The 20,855-nt window shown below is 35.6% G+C and overlaps 1 protein-coding gene across 2 annotated transcripts in view; it reads left to right on the top strand.

Moving 5' to 3' along the window:
• The window catches only part of LOC118897821 (MOB-like protein phocein), a 44,260-nt gene extending 23,853 nt beyond the window's left edge, over positions 1-20,407 (top strand). For both annotated transcript variants that reach the window (XM_036857193.1, XM_036857191.1), the window contains 6 exons: positions 2,715-2,815; positions 6,630-6,672; positions 6,861-6,947; positions 16,603-16,682; positions 18,041-18,152; positions 18,283-20,407. In XM_036857193.1, coding sequence (XP_036713088.1) covers positions 2,715-2,815; positions 6,630-6,672; positions 6,861-6,947; positions 16,603-16,682; positions 18,041-18,152; positions 18,283-18,414 — 555 coding nt within the window. In that variant the 3' untranslated portion in view covers positions 18,415-20,407. The remainder of the gene's footprint in view (positions 1-2,714; positions 2,816-6,629; positions 6,673-6,860; positions 6,948-16,602; positions 16,683-18,040; positions 18,153-18,282) is intronic.
• Positions 20,408-20,855: the final 448 nt, after the last annotated feature.

Raw genomic sequence — 20,855 nt, forward strand, 5'->3', positions numbered from 1 at the left:
TTTATCATAAATGGGTGTTGAATTTTGTCAAAAGCTTTTTCTGCATCTATTGAGATGATCATATGGTTTTTATTCTTCATGGTGTATCACATTAATTGATTTGCATATATTGAAGAATCCTTGCATCCCTAGGATAAATCCCACTCATGGTGTATGATCCTTTTTATGTGTTGTTGGATTCTGTTTGCTAGTATTTTGTTGAGGATTTTTGCATCTATATTCATTAGTGATATTGGTCTGTAATTTTCTTTTTTTGTAGTGTCTTTGTCTGGTTTTGGTATCAGGGTGATGGTGGCCTCAGAATGAGTTTGGGAGTTTTCCTTCCTCTGCAATTTTTGGAAGAGTTTGAGAAGGATGGGTGTTAGCTCTTCTCTAAATGTTTGATAGAATTCACCTGTGAAGCCATCTGGTCCTGGACTTTTGTTTGTTGGAAGATTTTTAATCACAGTTTCAATTTCATTACTTGTGATTGGTCTGTTCATATTTTCTATTTCTTCCTGGTTCAGTCTTGGAAGGTTATACCTTTCTAAGAATTTGTCCATTCCTTCCAGGTTGTCCATGTTATTGGCATAGAGTTGCTTGTAGTAGTCTCTTAGGATGCTTTCTATTTCTGAGGTGTCTGTTGTAACTTATCCTTTTTCATTTCTAATTTTATTGATTTGAGTCCTCTCCCTCTTTTTCTTGATGAGTCTGGCTAATGGTTTATCAATTTTGTTTATCTTCTCAAAGAACCAGCTTTTAGTTTTATTGATCTTTGCTATTGTTTTCTTTGTTTCTATTTCATTTATTTCTACTCTGATCTTTGTGATTTCTTTCCTTCTACTAACTTTGCATTTTGTTTGTTCTTCTTTCTCCAGTTGCTTTTGGTGTAAGGTTAGATTGTTTATTTGAGATTTTTCTTGTTTCTTGAGGTAAGCTTGTATTGCTATAAACTTCCCTCTTAGAACTGCTTTTGCTGCATCCCATAGGTTTTGGATCATCGTGTTTTCGTTGTAATTTGTCTCTAGGTATTTTCTGATTTCCTCTTTGATTTCTTCAGTGATCTGTTGGTTATTTAGTAACGTATTGTTTAGCCTCCATGTGTTGTGTTTTTTACGGTTTTTTTCCCTGTAATTGATTTCTAATCTCATAGCATTGTGGTCGGAAAAGATGCTTGATATGATTTGAATTTTCTTAAATTTACTGAGGCTTGATTTGTGGCCCAAGATGTGACCTGTCTTGGAGAATGTACTGTGTGCACTTGAGAAGAAAGTGTAGTCTGCTGTTTTTGGATGGAATGTTCTATAAATCAGTTAAATTTGGTGTATTGTATCACTTAAAGCTTGTGTTTCCTTATTAATTTCCTGTTTGCATGATCTATCCATTGGTGTAAGTGAGGTGTTAAAGTTCCCCACTATTATTGTATTACTGTCGATTTCCTCTTTTATAGCTGTTAGCAGTTGCCTTATGTACTGAGGTGCTCCTATGTTGGGTGCATATATATTTATAACTGTTATATCTTCTTCTTCAGTTGATCCCTTGATCATTACATAATGTCCTTCCTTGTCTCTTGTAACATTCTTTATTTTAAAGCCTATTTTATCTGATATGAGTATTGCTGTTCCAGCTTTTTTTGATTTCTATTTGCATGGAATATCTTTTTCCATCCCCTCACTTTCAGTCTGTATGTGTCCCTAGGTCTGAAGTGGGTCTCTTGTAGACAGCATATATATGGATCTTGTTTTTGTATCCATTCAGCGAGCCTGTGTCTTTTGGTTGGAGCATTTAATCCATTCACGTTTAAGGTAATTATTGATATGTATGTTCCTGTTACCATTTTCTTAATTGTTATGGGTTTGTTTTTGTAGGTCCTTTTCTTCTCTTGTGTTTCCCACTTAGAGAAGTTCCTTTAGCATTTGTTGTAGAGCTGGTTTGGTGGTGCTGAATTCTCTTAGCTTTTGCTTGTTTGTAAAGCTTTTCATTTCTCCATCGAATCTGAATGAGATCCTTGCTGGGTAGAGTAATCTTGGTTGTAGTTTCTTCCCTTTCATCACTTTAAATATATCATTTAAATATATATAAGCTTCCTGATGGGGGGTACTTGTGGTGGGTAGAGTTGGGTGTTGCTCTGGTGGGCAGAGCTCAGTAAACCTCCTTAGTTTTCTTTCATCTGAAAATATATTTATCTTCATTCCTGAAGGGTATTTTTGCTAGATACAGAGGTTGACAGTGCTTTTCTTTCAGCACTTTAAACTTGTTCTGCCATTTCCTCCTGTCACCTGTGTTTTCCGGTAAGAAAGCTGCACTCATTTGAATCCTTATTCTATAGGTCATGTGTCTCTTTTTTCGCTGGATTCTTCACACACACACACACACACACACACACACACACACACACACATTCACCCCCGCTGGCTTCTTTAGCTTTAGTTTTTGTCAGTTTGATTACTTCTGGGCATGGATTTCTTTGGATTTTCTTGTTTGGTGTTTACTCTGCTTTTTCTTATTGTGGTAAAAAAATATATAACATAAAATTTATCATTTTTGCCATTTTTAAGTGTACGATTCTGTGGCATTAAGTACATTCACATTGTTGTGCAACCATTACCACCTCCATCTCCAGAACTTTTTCATCTTCCCCAACTGAAACTCTGTACCCATTAAACAATAATAAGTCTCAAAAGATTTACCATGTAGTATATTTTAATTAACTGTAATAACTTCTTTGTTTGTAGTATATTCAACAGAATATAAGAGCAGATTGTTCCAATATTGACAAAATTCTTGAACCACCTGAAGGCCAAGATGAAGGTGTATGGAAGTATGAACATTTAAGGTAGGTCTTTATGATGTATCAAAATAGTAATAGTACTCCTAGTAGTAAAAAATAACCTTTAATATTAATGATGATTATGAATCATTAATTAAATTATTTAACTACAGAGCAAAAAGCCAAATTCTAAAGCTTTTATGTTTTCAAGTTATAAAGTGTTCAACATTGTTATTTACTCATGGTTTTCTGTATTTATGGATTTGGGCCTTATTATCTTTTTACACGGTTTTCCTTAATCACATCATTTAATCACAGATGCATTATTTCCATGTACCTACTCATTTCTAATACTTACTACTTACCTACTTTATTTTTCTCTAGAGGTCCTAGTCTAGACTTGGTAGCTGATGAGTTACCTGTTAACTATTGTGAACTTCCAGTCTTTCGTTTGGTAAATGGAGATTAATTATAATCCTGAAGTAAGAAGTTTTAGAGCTTTTCATAATATCCTTTGAATGAGAAAATTGATTTCTAATGAATCATGAGTTAAGTTTAGAAGCAGTTGTATTCTGAAGCTACTAGGTTATTTCTTGAAGTTATAAACTTTCCATTGTAAATGGGAGCTAGGATGAGTTGATAGATTAAAAATAGAGGATGCTGTATGAGATATGTGTTCATCAGAGTTTGTTACTTTGAGTTGATTTTTAAATAATAAGGTGGAGTAGAGATATGACTTTTCCTGAATAAATTAGACTACATTTCCTGTGATGAGTGCCTCAATTTGTAGACAAGGTACTTTTTCTGTTGTTTTGTTTTGATGCTATAGGCTTGTCTATATATTGTTAAGACAGTGTCTTGTCATAACCGTTCAGCAGTTTTAGGATGCTGAGACTTCTTTGTAATCTGCCATTTTCTTGGGCAAGTCACTTGGCTATTTGATTGAGTTTTGGTTTTTTGTTTTATTTATTTATTTATTTATTTATTTATTTATGGCTGTGTTGGGTCTTCGTTTCTGTGCGAGGGCTTTCTAGTTGTGGCAAGCAGGGGCCACTCTTCATCGCGGTGCACGGGCCTCTCACTATCGCGGCCTCTCTTGTTGCAGAGCACAGGCTCCAGTCGCGCAGGCTCAGTAGTTGTGGCTCACAGGCCTAGTTGCTCCGCGGCATGTGGGATCCCCCCAGACCAGGGCTTGAACCCGTGTCCCCTGCATTGGCAGGCAGATTCTCAACCACTGCGCCACCAGGGAAGCCCAATGAAGAGTTCTTGAAAGTATTTTTAGACACTGGTGAACTATTTACCTTAGTTGGATCAATGATTCCTTTTTCCACCATATTCACAAAGTCTCCAAGCATAGCATCATAACCAACTTCTGAAGAACTTTGCAAAATTTTCTCAACTATCAATGATCCTTCGGCACCTGCATTCTTAGCAATGGTCATTGCAGGAATTTTGAGTGCGCCACCAGGGAAGCCCTGTTTTTTTTTAATACATCTCGATGCATGATAACTGAAAGCATGAGTATGTAGATGTTATACCATTCTTATAAATATAGAGAGCACTTTAGTATAATATATCCTCTGTCTTTTTTTAATCAGCTTTGAAAATAACTACTTCGTTACCTATGGGATTAATGATGAAAATAAGCAAGCGTGTTTTTTTCACTGTAAGCATAATTCCTAAAAAGTGAGGGTTCATTTTAATTTACAAGGTTTTTATTTTAGGTCTAAGAAAAACCTTTTCCTCCCTATTTAACTTAGACTATGAAATATGCATTATACAAAACTTGTAAAATCTTTCTTATTCATATTCCATTTGTCCTGGTGCTATTGTTATTACTTTTGGGGTTTTTTTTGATGTTAGCCACCTTTTTTGTTTTGTATAATTTATGTATTATATATGACATATATATTCTTTTGTCTCTTTATTATAGTGTATACATCTTTATAGTTAAGCAAGAAGAGTTTTAAAAGCAGTTTGATTTTTTTTTTTGCATGTGCTTAATGTTACTGATTTGAGGCTTAATACTTGCTGTTACTGATTAATGCAGTTGATTATATTATGATGTTAATGGGAATTGAATCATGACCTCAGTCAAATCTCCCACTACTCCCTACTGAATATTTGTAATTAGGAAAAGATGCCCCTTCCTCTGGGTGACTGCAATCCCATGCTAGTATGCATGGCTTAGTGACTAGAGTGTAGACTAGATTTCAGCTCTGGTTTGTCTTTTCAGCTGCATAACTGTGTGTGTTAGTCCTATACTGAATTAACTTGAAGCTGTTAGGTTTGCACTATTTGCCACAGATTGTACCTGTAGCATTGCCAAGTCAGTTAGCTTAATTTTCCTGTTGGCCATAAGTAGGTTGGACTAGATGAGAAACTTGTTTATCACCACCCGTCTTTATTACCACTTAGTAGAAAACAACTCAGAAACACATAACATGCAACTTACAGATATGGGGCAGTAGAGGACTATGTGGTGATTCAGAAATAGTGTTACTTGTATAATCTACGAACAGCATTATTATTAGGCATCTGGAAAGGAAGTACAGTTGTAGACAACTGAAAATTTGACCCTTGTTTTTTAATTTGCTTTTTTCTATTTTAATGTATGTTATAAATAAATAAATATAGTTTTTCTTTCACATATGTGCAGTGTTTTGGGTTTTTTGTTTTTCTTTTGGAACTCTCTTTTATTTTCTAATTATAGGTTTTAGCCTTGCATATTTGCGGAACCAAAGTGTATTCATTTGTTTGATAGGGAAACATAGCGATTAACTAATTTGATAGGTTTTTAGAGGGAACACATTCAGCACTTTGACAACATAAAGTATCTTTATGACATAAAGGATTAATTGTCTTTTCATATCAAATAGCAAGTCTGTCTAAAAATGATCTAAATGTCATGTAATTTGCTCCATTTTTCATTTATTCAAAAATATTTTTTGAGCACTTAACTATTGTAAGAACAATCCAAGCATTGTTCTAGGCTTTATAATTCTCAGTTTGACAATTTTAGAGGGAAAGTAAATCATGAAAAAATGCCCAAGATCTATTAAGTGGCAAAAAAGCAAGTTACGAAATTGTGTATGATAGGATTCCAATATATTTTAATCTATCGAGAGAAAATCAGATTTGCATGTAAACAATAACTATCTTTTGGGAAGAGGTCATGGAAGTACGGAGAACTTTCCTGTTTTATATTTTGTATTTGGTCCTGTTTGGAGTTTTTAGAAGGAGCATGTTGTTTGTAATCAGAATAAAACCTGTATAATATATAGGAATATAAAACGTCTAGTCTTTCTTCTGATTATCTGTATACAGATATGTACACACACATGAATTTTTACATAACTGGAATCTTACTGTGAATATAAGTATATATCCTTTGTATGTTTATGTAATACCAACATTTCACTACTCTCCAATTGCTAATCATTTATAATGTTTCAAAGAAATTTTTTATGTATATAGTTTCAGTGACCATCTTTGTACATATGTCTGCATTGCAGTTCTGATTATTTCATTAGAATAGATTCTTAGGAGAATGACTTAGTTAAAAAATATACACTTTGTAAGGGTCTTGGTAAATATTTTCAAAGTATTTCTCAGAAAAATTGTACCAATTTCCAGTGTGTAACAGTAATCAACTCACTGAACTCTGATATTGAACATTATTGTTAGGGTTGTTAGTTTTGGGTTTTGTTTACTAATGTGTATGTTTTTGTAAAGAATGTGCCATGTAAGTTCAGGTGGTGTTGATAATGATGATGAGGGAGGAAGGATGGTACTGATGGGATTCTGTTTTTACAATTAATATTCTAAAAATAATATGGAGGATAGATAAGACTTTTCATTTATATATTTACATTTTTAGGCAATTCTGTCTTGAGCTAAATGGACTTGCTGTCAAACTTCAGGTAATATTTTCTTTAAGTTAAAGCTATAATTGAACGTTCTGATTTTTTTTTCTGTTTTTGTAAATTAATGTGCTTACAAAGACACAAATTTTTAATTTATTCTAGAATTTTACATGAAATGTAGCAACTCAAATGATAAACTTTTTCATTATTATTTTACATATTAATAAATGTAACTATTTTAACAGAGTGAATGCCATCCAGATACATGCACTCAGATGACAGCAACTGAACAATGGATTTTTCTTTGTGCAGCTCATAAAACACCAAAAGAGGTGAGAATTTAAAAAAAAAAAAAAAAAAGAGGTGAGAATTTATGAAATAGAATGACTAATAAAATCATCATAACCTAAATCTCTTTAAGATAGTGGTAGACAAATTTTTTGAGTTTTTAGGTCACTGTTTATTTTGCCCTTTGGTTTAGAGTTCTTTGCTGCAAGGTCATTGGTACAGTGCTACTTTAGGGTTTCTTGTGATTAGTATCTTTTTAAAAAATTTAATTGAAATTATCATTGACCTACACTGTGTTAGTTTCAGGTGTATGACATAGTGATTCGATATTTCTGTACATTACAAAATGATCACCGTGATAAGTTTAGTTACCATCTGTCACCATACAAAATTATTACAATATTATTGAGAGTATTCTTCATGTTGTACATTTCATCTGTGTGACTCATTCATTTTGTAACTGGAAGTTTATACCTCTTAATCTTCCTTACCTATTTCACTCCTCCTACCTTCCCTCTGGCAACCACCTTTGTTCTCTATGTCTATGACTCTGCTTCTGTTTTGTTGTTTGTTCATTTGTTTTTTAGAATCCACGTATAAGTGAAATCATATGGTATTTGTCTTTCTCTGAGTTATTTCACTTAGCTTAATAGCCTCTAGGTCCATCCATGTTGTCACAGATGGCAAAATTTCATTCTTTTTTATGCCAGTGTGTATACATACCACGTATTCCTTATCTTTTCATCTAATCAGTGGACACTTAAGTTGCTTCCATGTCTTGGCTACTGTAAATAATGCTGCAGTGAACATGGGGGTGCATATATCTGTTCGAATTAGTGTTTTTGTTTTCTTTGGAAAAGCACCCAGGAGTGGAATTGCTGCCTCATATGACAGTTCCATTTTTAATGTTTTGAGGAACTGCCATCCTGTTTTCCATAGTGGTACCAATTTACATTCCCTCCAACAGTGCGTGAGAGTTCCCATTTCTCCTCATCAGTACTTATTTGTTGTCTTTTTTTTTTTTAAGTCTTTTTTTTTAACTTTTAATTTTATATTGGAATATAGCCAATTGTGTCTTTTTGATAATAGTCATTTTTTAAAAAATTTATTTTATTTATTCATTTTTGGCTGTGTTGGGTTTTCGTTGCTGTGCGCGGGCTTTCTCTAGTTGCAGCAAGTGGGGGCTACTCTTCATTGCAGTGTGTGGGCTTCTCATTGTGGTGGCTTCTCTTGTTGCAGAGCACGGGCTCTAGGCACACAGGCTTCAGGAGTTGTGGCACATGGACTCAGTAGTTGTGGCTCACAGGCTCCAGAGTGCAGGCTCAGTAGTTGTGGTGCACGGGCTTAGTTGCTCTGCGGCATGTGGGATCTTCCCAGACCAGGGCTTGAACCCATGTCCCCTGCGTTGGCAGGTGGATTCTTAACCACTGCACCACCAGGGAAGCCTGATAATAGTCTTTTTTAAAATATTTATTTACTTATTTATTTTTTGGCTGCATTGGGTCTTAGTTGCAGCAAGTAGGATCATTCGTTGTGGCGCACGGGCTCTTTGTTGCTGTGTGCGGGCTTCTCTCTAGTTGTGGCATGTGGGCTCTCTAGTTGTGGCATGCGGGCTCCAGAGCGCACGAGCTCTGTAGTTGTGGTGTGTGGGCTCCAGAGCACGTGGGCTCTGTAGTTGTGGTGGCGGGCTTAGTTGCCCCATGGCATGTGGGATCTTAGTTCCCCAACCAGGGATTGAACCGGCATCCCCTGCATTGCAAGATGGATTCTCAACCACTGGACCACCAGGGAAGTCCCCAATAATAGTCTTTTGGCAAGTGTGAGTTGGTATCTCATTGTGGTTTGATTTGCATTTCCCTGACGATTAGTGATGTTGAGTATCTTTTCCTGTGTCTGTTGGCTATCTGTATGTCTTCTTTGGGAAAATGTCTATTCAGATCTTCTGCCCATTTTTTAATCTGGTTGTCAAAGAGTGTATTGCCTATGTTTTCTTCTAGGAGTTTTATGGTTTCCCACCTCACATTTAAGTCTTAGATACAGTTTGAGTTTAGTTTTGTATATGGTGTGAGAAAGTAATCCAGTTTGACTCTTTTGTACGTAGCTGTCCAGTTTTTCCAGCACCATTTACTGAAGAGGCTCTCTTTTCCCCATTATATATTGCCTCTTTTGTAATAGATAATTGACCATGTAAGTGTGGGCTCTCTATTCTGTTTCATTGATCTATATGTCTGTTTTTGTGCCAGTACCATACTGTTTTGATTACTGTTGCTTTGTAGTATAGATTCAAATCAGGGTACGTGATATCTCCAGCTTTGTTGTTCTTTCTTAAGATCGTTTTAGCTATTTGGGGTCTTTTGTGTTTCCATACAAATTTTAAAATTATTTGTTTTAGTTCTGTGAAAAATGCCATAGGTATTTTGATAAGGATTACATTGAATATGTAGATTGCCTTGGGTGGTACAGTCATTTTAACAGTAATAATTCTTACAGTCCATGAACACAGTGTATCTTTCCATTTGTTTGTATAGTATCATTTTTCATAATTGGACAATTGAATGGGCTAGAACTTATGATTCACTGGCTATGACAGAATAACACCTGTCATATGGTGTGTAATGGATGAGATGCACCAGTTCAGATTTTTGGTTTAGTCTTAATTTCTTTTGATAGGAATAACTGTTGGTGATTACTAGTTGATTCTTAGTCTGTCAAGTAGAAATGTTACTTTTGAACTTTATAGGTCAATATTTTTTCTCTACATTTCATTAATATTTCTTACTACTTATTTGAAACCTACCATAATGATTTTCCTCTCCATAATTGGTCTTACCTTGAAAAACTTATTCATGTTATTTTCTCCTTATTTAGTTTTAGTCAAGGCGAGAGTATAAGAAGTAGCAATTTTTAGAGAACATTTTTTCTTTTAAATAATTCCTTCATGTTATCTAACACCTAGTACACATTCAGTTTTCCTTAGTTGTCTCAAAAATGTCGTTTACAACTGGTTTGTTTAAACTATGCATTGCATTTCCCTTTATCTGCATTCTCTTTTAATCTGTAGTAATTAGTTTTTGCTTGACATTGACTCATCGAAAATAGTTAAGTTAGGCCTGTGCTGTAGGATTATAGACCTTTAAGTGATCATTATATTGACAGACCTCTAAGGCTTAAAAACAGGTAATTCTCTAGTTGGAAAATCAATATTTGATATTCTTTAGTTTGAAAAGGCAAATTCTCCAAAATAAGAAGTATCTGATACCTGTCTGAGCTAGTAGTACTTATTTTTTAAGACTGACTTCACTCATGGTGTTACTTTTTTTGAGTTAATAAATTGAAGCAGTGTAGCAGTTAATAAATTGAAGCAGGTTGTGTATCATTCTACATCTGGGAAAATCATAGCAGTTTCATTGATAATTCACTGAAATTGGCTACGTAGTATAGTAAATGATGTGATAATTCCAATTAGGAAACTGAATCCAAAAAGCTAGTTTCATTTTGGCAAATAGTAAAGATGCATTAGTCTCACTTTATTTATTTATTTTCTAAATAAATTTATTTATTTATTTATTTTTGGCTGTGTTGGGTCTTCGTTGCTGTGTGCGGGCTTTCTCTAGTTGCAGCGAGCAGGGGCTCCTGTTCATTGCGGTGCACGGGCTTCTCATTGCGGTGGCTTCTCTTGTTGTGGAGCATGGGCTCTAGGCGCGCGGGCTTCAGTAGTTGTGGCACGTGGACTCTAGAGCGCAGGCTCAGTAGTTGTGGCACACGGGCTTAGTTGCTCTGCAGCATGTGGGATCTTCCCGGACCACGGCTCGAACCTGTGTCCCCTGTATTGGCAGGCGGATTCTTAACCACTGCACCACCAGGGAAGTCCCTATTCTCACTTTAGAGTAGAAAAGCCATCCAGTTTGTGATGTATTGTGAAATTTATATATACTGTCATTACCACATCCACTTTTTTCTTGAGTAATGTTAAATGTAAGATAGGATAATCATCAGCATTAGATCCTGTGAATGAGTCTTAAAAGTGCAATATTGCAGGGAATTCCCCGGCCGCCCAGTGGTTAGGACTCCGCACTCTCACTGCCGAGGGCCGGGGTTCAGTCCCTGGTCAGGGATTGAACCGACACAAGCCACGCAGTGCAGCCAAAAAAAAAGTGCAACATTGCTTGGTGAAGACCAGCTCTGCTAGATTGTCCATGTGTCAAGGGAGGCTGATAGTATAATTTCCAAGGGGTAGCTATATGGGATGGGATTACTGTAAAAATACAAACAAAAGAAAATCTTGAAAGGATACTTTTTTAATTCTTTTGGAATAATTGTGCATAGTTAGAAAATAATAGCAACTGACAGATTAGTAGCTAAGAAAGTTGCTCTTATGAATTAAAAGCACTGGCAGATTCTGAAGTGGAAGAGGCAGAGTAGTCAGCACGAGTGATGATTTATGCAAGGTCCTTGAGAATTAAAGAGAGGCATTGCAGCAAATAGAGTTAACTGTACAAATAGTGATTGTGATGAAGATTGTAACTTGTTATTATATGTTAGCCCTTTCAGTCACATGCAGATTGTGATTACTTGCAGTAGCATTATGAATATATATTTGGTAAAATATAATTTATAAAAGCTTGAACACATTCCTTACTATTTTGTAACGTACTATATTTTGCCAACTTTTTGCTGTTACGTATGATGCAGAGTAGGATCGGTTAACTGAGAATTAATTGGGGGAGGTGGAGGGAAGCAGTTAAAACAAGGCAAAACTCTTCCTCTAATTCCAAAAAAACCCAGAAAAAATTCAGAAACCAATTGAATATGTAAAGTTATGCTGTCTGATACAGTAGCATGAAACACGTGTCTGTGGAGCACTTCATGTGGGTAGTCCAAATTGAGATATGCTTTAAGTGTAAAATACATACCGATTTCAAAGACTTAGTACAAAAAGATAGTGTAAAATATCTCACTGAGAGACAACTGGATATCTACATACAAAAGAATGAATTTAGACCCCTACCTCACACTGTATACAAAAATTAGCTCATAATGGATCAAAGACCTAAATGTAAGAGCTAAAATTATAAAACTCTTAGGAAAAAACATAGGTATAAATTTTCATGACCTTGGACTAGACAGTGAATTCTTAGATATGACACCAAAAGCACAGAAGTGGAAGAAGATATCTATAGATGTCAGATTTCATCAAAATTAAAAATGATTACGCTTTAAAGGACACTGTCAAGAAAGTGAAAAGACAGTGTACATAATGAGAGAAAATATTTTTGTAAATCATATCTCTGATATGGGTCTAGTATCCAGAACTATTATGAAACAGCTAAAAGGCAACCTAATTTTAAAATGAGCAAAGGGTTTTTTTTTTCCTGGCCGCACAACATGGCTTGTGGAATCTCAGTTCCCCGACCAGGGATTGAATCCGGGCTCACGGCAGTGAAAGTACCGAGTCCTAACGACTGGCCTGCAAGGGAAGTCCCTAAAATGAGCAAAGGATTTGAATGGATGTTTCTCCAAAGAAGATATACAAATGGTCAATGAGCACATGAAAGGTGCTCAGCATCATTAGTCATTAGGTTAAATGCATATCAAAACCACAGTGAGAATGGATAAACAAAATGTGGTGTATATATATATATATACCATGGAATATTATTCAGCCATAAAAGGGAGTGAAGTTCTGATACATGCTACAACATGAATGAACTTTGAGGACATTATGCTAAGTAAAATAAGCCAGACAGAGAAGGACAGTTATTGTATGATTTCACTTGTATGAAATATCTAGAAAGGGCAAATTCATAGAGACTGAAAGTAGTTTAGAGGTTGCCAGGGTCTGGGGGTTGGGAATGTGGGGAAGTTATCGCTTAATGGTTATAGTTTCTGTTTGGGATGATGAAAAACCTTTGGATGAAAACAGATAGTGTAGATGGTTGCACAATGGTGAATGTAATTAATGCCACTGAATTGTACATTTAAAAATGGCAAATTTTATATTTTACCACAATTGTTTTTTAATGGAAAAAAAAGACACACCCCTACAATGGCATACACTTCACCCACTAGAATGACTAAAATATAAAAAGACAAATAATAACAAGTGTTGGCCAGGATGTGGAGAAAGTGGAACCCTTATACATGCTGATGGGTATGTAAAATACTGTAGCCATTTTGGAAAACAGTTTGAAAGTTCCTCAAAATAATAAGTGTAGAGTTACTGTATGACTTATCAGTTCTACTCCTAGGTACACACCCAGAAGAAATAAGAACATATATCCACACAAAACTTGTGTACTAATGGTCACAGTCACATTATTCACAATAGCCAAAAATGGAAACAACCAAGTTTCCATCAACTGATGAGTAAATAAACAACATGGTATATGCATACAACGGATTATTATTTAACCTTAAAAAAGAATGAAGTCTATAGAGGGAGAAACAGATTTTACATATATTAAAAACAAAGTCAAAAAGGTTTTGAATTAAGAAAAGAAAGTAATGAAGTACTAATTCATGCTGCACTATTGATGAGCCTTGAAAACACACTGAGTGACACAAAAGCCCACATTCTATTCCATTTTTTAGGAAATATCCAGAATAGGTAAATTCAAAGAAGAAAAAAAGTAGATTAGTTGTTGTTTAGGATTAGGGGGAAGGGAGAAGGAGAAGTGACTGCTAACTAGTACTGGGTTTCTTTTGGGGGTGATGAAAATGATCTGGAATGTAGTTGATAATGGTTGCACAGTTTTCTGAATATACTAAAAACTACTGAATTTTACACTTTAAAAGAGAAATTTTTTGTTATGTGAATTATGTCTTTTTTTAAAAAATATATTATTTATTTATTTAGGCTGTGCCAGGTCTTAGTTGCGGCATGCAGACTTCTTAGTTGCGGCATGCGGACTTCTTAGTTGCAGCATGTGAACTCTCAGTTGTGGCATGCATGCGGGATCTAGTTCCCTGACCAGGGGTTGACCCCGGGCCCCCTGCATTGGGAGTGCAGAGTCTTACCCACTGGACCACCAGGGAAGTCCCTTATGTGAATTATATCTAATTTAAAAATACCCCACAAAGACTCATTAGCAATTTTCATATCAATTATATGTTAAAATGATAATTTTGGCTATATATATGGAGTTAAATAAAATACATCATTTAAATTAATTTCACCTGTTTCTTTTTACTTTTTTTTAATGTGGATACTAGAATTTTTTTTAAAATAAATTTATTTATTTATTTATTGGCTGTGTTGGGTCTTCGTTGCTGCATGTGGGCTTTCTCTAGTTGCGGGAGCGGGGGCTACTCTTTGTTGCAGTGTGCGGACTTCTCATTGCGGTGGCTTCTCTTTGTTGTGGAGCACAGGCTCTAGGCATGCGGGCTGCAGTAGTCGTGGCACGCAGGCTCAGTAGTTGTGGCTCCCTGGTTCTAGAGCGCAGGCTCAGTAGTTGTGGCGCATGGGCTTAGTTGCTCCACGGCATGTGGGATCTTCCCGGACCTGGGCTCAAACCCGTGTCTCCTGCATTGGCAGGCAGATTCTTAACCACTGCGCCACCAGGGAAGTCCCTAGAAATTTTTAAATTAAATATGTAGCTTGCATTATATTTCCATGCTGACTTAAAGGTTGTAAAAGTGTCCCATGGTACACCCAAATGACCAATGTGAATGAGAAACACAGTGACTTGGGATATTTGTTTTTGACCAAGTCACCTGTAATCATATATATGGAGAAAGATACTTTTTTCAGTAAATACTGCTCATGTTCCTATTTTAGGCAGTGAATCTACTAGCTGTAAATTCCTGTGGATGTATAGTTAGAAAAATACTTTTTGTTTTTTTTGGTTTAGATAATCTTTATGTATTTGCCATGTACTATACTAAGCCATATTTAGTAGTTACTGCATTTTTAAACACCAGTTTCATTCTCAACAATTGAAAAATATTCTAATTACTGGGTAGAACTAGAGTCATTTTTATTTCTTTCTCTAGTTTATTTTTTCCTTCTTGGTTCCCTGGTTCATTCTCAGTCTTCCTTTCTTTTGATGCTTCTCCCTCTCTGCCCTCAGAAGAACTGAATGAGGAGAATTACTTTACAGTTTTAGTTTTCCTTTAATAGGTTTGCTGATTTGCCATGAGACAAATAGGTTTCATTGTTTCTGATAAATGAAATAGGGTAAGACAGGTTTATTAAAATATAAAGATACTTCAGATTTCATATTAAATTGCAAAGGAAGAAAATTTTTGAGAGAGCTGCTAGATTGGTAACAGGGTACCAGCAACATAATAAGGCATGCTTTTTTTTTTTTTTTAAAGATTGATTGATTGATTGATTGATTGATTGCTATGTTGGGTCTTCATTTCTGTGCGAGGGCTTCCTCTAGCTGTGGCAAGCGGGGGCCACTCTTCATCACGGTGCGCAGGCCTCTCACCATTGCGGCCTCTCCCATTGCGGAGCACAGGCTCCAGATGCGCAGGCTCAGTAATTGTGGCTCACGGGCGTAGTTGCTCCACGGCATGTGGGATCCTCCCAGACCAGGGCTCGAACCCATGTCCCCTGCATTGGCAGGCAGACTCTCAACCACTGCGCCACCAGGGAAGCCCCAAGGCATGCTTTTTAAGATGTAAGGAGGCAGTGATCTCTGGAGGTATTTGTGAAGTGAAGGAGGCTGCTTGGCCACTTGGTTAAGTATAAATCAGTGGACTAGGGCTTCCCTGGTGGCGCAGTGGTTGAGAATCTGCCTGCTAATGCAGGGGACATGGGTTCGAGCCCTGGTCTGGGAAGATCCCACATGCCGCGGAGCAACTAGGCCCGTGAGCCACAACTACTGAGCCTGCGCGTCTGGAGCCTGTGCTCTGCAACAAGAGAGGCCACGACAGTGAGAGGCCTGCGCACCGCGATGAAGAGTGGCCCCCGCTCGCCACAACTAGAGAAAGCCCTTGCACAGAAACGAAGACCCAACACAGCCAAAAATTAATTAATTAATTAATTAAATTTAAAAAGGCAGATGCTTGCTTAAAAAAAAAAAATCAGTGGACTAGGAATCAGTGTATCTGGGTTATGGTTTTTAAGTCCTTCTTCCTAACTATGTCATCTTGCATAAGTCATTGACCAATAGTCAAGGGTAGTCCCTGTTGCTGTGCATCATTCTTCAGGGGTTCTCCCTCTCATGCTTCAGAGTTGGGATATTTGCATGCTTGCTTACTTGAATCTCTGTCGTTACAGAGTCAGCCTCCTCTTAGACAGCATGCCTAAAAAGCAGACTTTCCTAAGTTGGAATGCTTGTTTTTTGAAGTATTCCTTATCTTTGCCTATAGACTTTTAAGATCTGGCAAGAAACCTGTGAATATTCTGCAAACTGATCAGCCTCAGTTTCCTCATTTGTAAAGCCAGAGGGTTAGATTAGATAATCAGGTGTTCTTCCCAGCTCTAAGCATTGTTTTCTTCTAGATACAATAGAGTGAGAAATTAGGGGACTGATTCACTTATTTTCTAGAAGCCAGGTATTATAGTTGAAGGGGATAATAAAGCCTTATTTATTGACATAACATTGAATTTTACAGTCATTCTGATATTGTAAGGAACTTTTTCTTAGACTATGCTCAGGGTTTTTGGAATAAGACGCCTAGGTAATAAATATACCTAATTTTAGAGGTAGAGCTCTTTGTTGATGCATTTTTATATCCTTTCTTTTATAGTGTCCTGCTATAGACTATACTAGACACACACTTGATGGTGCTGCATGTCTTCTGAATAGCAATAAATATTTTCCCAGCAGGTAAACAAAACTTTTAAACATGGTGCTAAACTTTTTGAATTTAATTTTAAAGATTGCTGTTTTTAAAACTAAAACTAGTTTGCTTGTTAATTGTATTCTTTAAACCGTTTTTTTTTTAACCTATTATATATTTGGCTTGTTCAGAATTATTCAAGTTTTGAAATTAAGATTGTGGTTAAACTAAAGGCATCAGGACTCAGCTCCTGAATCTCACAGGCCAGTTCAGTTCCTGCTGCTGTGCATCATTTTCCAGGGCTCTCCCTTCATGCTTTAGAGTTGGGATATTTACACACTTGCTTGCTTGAATCTCTGTGGTAGAGAGAGGCATCCTCTTAGCATGCCTGAAGAGCAGACTTTCCTAAGTTGGACTGCTTATATTTTTTTTTCTAAGTATGTTCTATGTATTTCCAGAGTATTTTTTTAATTGTATAGTTGATTTACAATGTATTAATTACTGCTGTACAGCAAAGTGACTCAGTTATACATATATATACATTCTTTTTCATATTCTTTTCCATTATGGTTTATCACAGGATATTGAATATAGTTCACTGTGCTATACAGTAGGACCTTGTTGTTTATCCATTCTATATATACCAGTTTGCATCTGCTAATCCCAAACTCCCAATCCATCCCTCTCCTACTCTCCTCCCCCTTGGCAACCACCAGTCTCTTCTCTGTTGGGACTGCTTATTTTTGAAGGAGTCCTTATCCTTGCCTTCAGATTTTTAAGATCTGAGAGGAAGCCTGTGCATACTGTAATATATTATTGGTGAGGTTTGTGACTGGCCTTTTATTCTATTAAGATATTTGTTAGCAGGTGGATAGACTTGGAGACTTTTCCCCAATATCACTAACTTCAAAGGGCTCATATAAAATAGGTAAAAAATAACGGTTTTTGCCTTGGTATCCTATGTACATTTTTTAAAAAATCAGAAATATGTAGGCAGTTTTTATTTCTCACACACACACGAAAAAGAATTGAGTTCTGTAGAATAAAACAATAGTTCTTTCAGTAGTTTTAGTTAGCTCTAGTGGACAGATTGTTAATGTCATAAACATACATTTTAGTAAGTTTTGTTTTGTCAGGATTTGTTTTAATTGCATTAAACTAGCAAAGTTTCAGAACTATAGTACTGAATTTCTTGGGCAGTGTGGTTAGGTAGAAAGAGCACTGCCCCGGGAGTGAAGAACAGGGGTGTTAGTCCTGCCCTTGCCACTTACTAGTGCTGTGACCTGGACTGGTCACTTACTTTCTCTGGTGTCAGTTTCTGTACTTGTGAATTGAGAAGATTGGACTATATTGTTCCTAAGATCTGTCCAGCTCTATAAATCTATGATTTCTTTTCTATTTCTAGGGTTAGCATAAAGGAATCATCTGTAGCAAAACTAGGATCAGTATGCCGTAGGATTTACAGAATATTTTCACATGCTTATTTTCATCACCGGCAGATATTTGATGAATATGAAGTAAGTATATTTCACTAATTGTCCTGATACGTTCTTATCAGAATGACAATAATAAATGTTGATATTATGTCTCATTTATTTGGTTTTGAGTAGTAAATTGAAATGACATATTTTTTTTCCCTCTCTACAGAATGAAACATTTTTGTGTCATCGGTTTACTAAATTTGTGATGAAATATAATTTGATGTCCAAGGATAACCTGATTGTACCAATTTTAGAAGAAGAAGTTCAGAATTCAGTTTCTGGGGAAAGTGAAGCATGAAGGGAATCATATAGAAAAAAATGTACTGATCACATAATTAACATTAATTATGTACTGTATATATATCATTTTAGACACATCAATCATGTATCCATATTATAGCTTCTTTGTTTAGTATAGGTTTTTGTATGCTGAGTGTTGCCGTTTAAAATGGGAAATACTTTTTAAGTTATTCATGAGCTGTATATTCACTGGTGTGGCACTCATGGTTTTTAAATAAGATTAGTATTATCTGTTTATAATGCCCGTTAATAAAAGAATTTACAGTTTGGTAAAATTGCTGCTAAACAATCATTGGATCACAATCCTCATCAAATAAACACATCTATGAAAAAGATGAGTGAGCTTGAGGTTTCACACAAGCCATTTACTAAAGAGATAGTAATGTTTTCCTTTGGTTTTATACCTGAGTTTAGATATTCTAGAAAATTCTGTAGCACATAGTTCAGTCTTAACTGTTAAGTTTTCCAAAGTGAGATAAAAGTGTTTTTAAATTCTGTTTATACTTTTTGATATACATATATGATTATGTGTATGTCCAAATATAAATGCAAATGAAGCATTAGGAATACTTAAATAATCTTACTATGCTACATAAAGTATATTCTAGACCAGCATACTTGGAAAGGATTTATCTTTCTGTTCAGTGGACTGTTACATACAAGATGATAACGATAAAAGCGTGTAATTGATGTTCCCACTGGAAACCTGCCCTGTCCTTCCCTTCTCTTCATTTCCCTTAACTCTCTCCCCAAAGTACATTAGCTGAGAAGCTTTTCACCAGACTGTGATTTAGTGGTGGCTTATACCTATTTATATTTGTATTAATTGCTTACAGATTATACCTCATAGTAGCAATTATACTACAGGAAAAAATGTACTGGCATAGGCTCGTGCTTATCTTTGCTTTGTGAAATTGTTCTAACTACTTGGAGAACAGTCTTTAAAATAGTTTGACTCTTACTATTAGTAATATTAATCTTTTCTTCTAACCATCTAGGCAGCACTTAAATAGAGTTGAAAAATATTGTAGTATTTATTTTACACCCCTTCCCCACAAAGTTTATGTTTGAATTATATGCACATGTAAGATTTTTTGCAATAATTCACAGGTTCCAAAGGTATTGCTGAATGCTCATACGTTTTTTGGACTTTGTTATAATTCAGCGTCTTAAGAAGGATTCGACTGTAGATTTTACAATCTTACCTACTGAATGCAATTTTTTACAAAAGCACTGGAGGTCTTAATTGCTAAACTGGTTGTAACAGGCACTAAGGGTAAAAAAAAATTGTACATGTAGTGAAGAAAATATTTAAATCCATCTTTTGAACAGAATTAACAAACGAACTTCTTTCATTTGAATGGGTTATGTTCAAATGAAGATTAAAATGTAGTCATCTTGATTATTTTTTCAAATTGGAGGAAATAATTTATACCATATTATGAGACAAGAATGTACAGCAAAAATGTGGAAAACAGTAGCATCCTGAGAGTTTGTATATATATTTATGCCTTCCAATCCTGCCAGTATATTTGGCTTTGAACAATGCTATCCCAGCAGCCAGTCATTACCCCAACCCATAACTAACTTTTAAGAAGTTTTATGTTCTCAGTGAAAGGAATATTGACTTTGAAATGATGCATTTATATTAATGTTACTATGAACCAGTGGGAATAGTAATTTTTACACAAACTTGCTAAATATTGAGAGACTAAACTACTAAGTTAATAAATTATATATAGTAATGTTGCTGTTCTCTCTAGACAAAGTCTCACAATGGATTTCTGTTGCTTGACTATTTTCTTAGTGAACATTTGAACTAAGGCAGTGGCTGGGATTGGTGATCTGGCTAGATATTTTGAAACATATTTTGAATAATACAACTCGGTGTTACTAGGGAAATGAAATATGATTTTTTTCTTACTCATTCCATCTTCCCTGTACTGTGTGTTTGGAATTGATCATAAAAAAAAAATCCCCCAAAGAAAACATCAGTTTGTAGTCTTGCTTTTGTATTCATATTGATATCTCATTCATACTCTTGCACTGTAAAGTTGACTCACTTCATTAGGTAAGACCTAAATGAAACAGTTACTGTTTTTCCTTAATACTGATTACAGAATTTTGAAAATATACACGTATGTACTTAGGTGGTATTAAAAAAACTGATGAGCCTGGCAAACCACTGATTTATGAAGTAAGTGTTCTAAGAAGGGGGGAATAGAAAGCTCACAGTTCTGTGCAATAAGGAAGTTAGGCTCCACTTTTTGTTTGGATTACCCAGTATAGATCCAAAAGTTAACATTTTCTTTTTATAAAATTATTTTGACTCATATAGTCGACTCATTCTTTTTCCCCCATCATATCTGGGAAAGTAGCTAATTTTTAATAATTTATGTTCCCATGGGTATTATAGTTCTTTTGTGTGTGTACATTTTC

This window comes from Balaenoptera musculus, chromosome 7 (genome assembly GCF_009873245.2).
Source record: "Balaenoptera musculus isolate JJ_BM4_2016_0621 chromosome 7, mBalMus1.pri.v3, whole genome shotgun sequence".
Taxonomy (NCBI): Eukaryota; Metazoa; Chordata; class Mammalia; order Artiodactyla; family Balaenopteridae; genus Balaenoptera; species Balaenoptera musculus.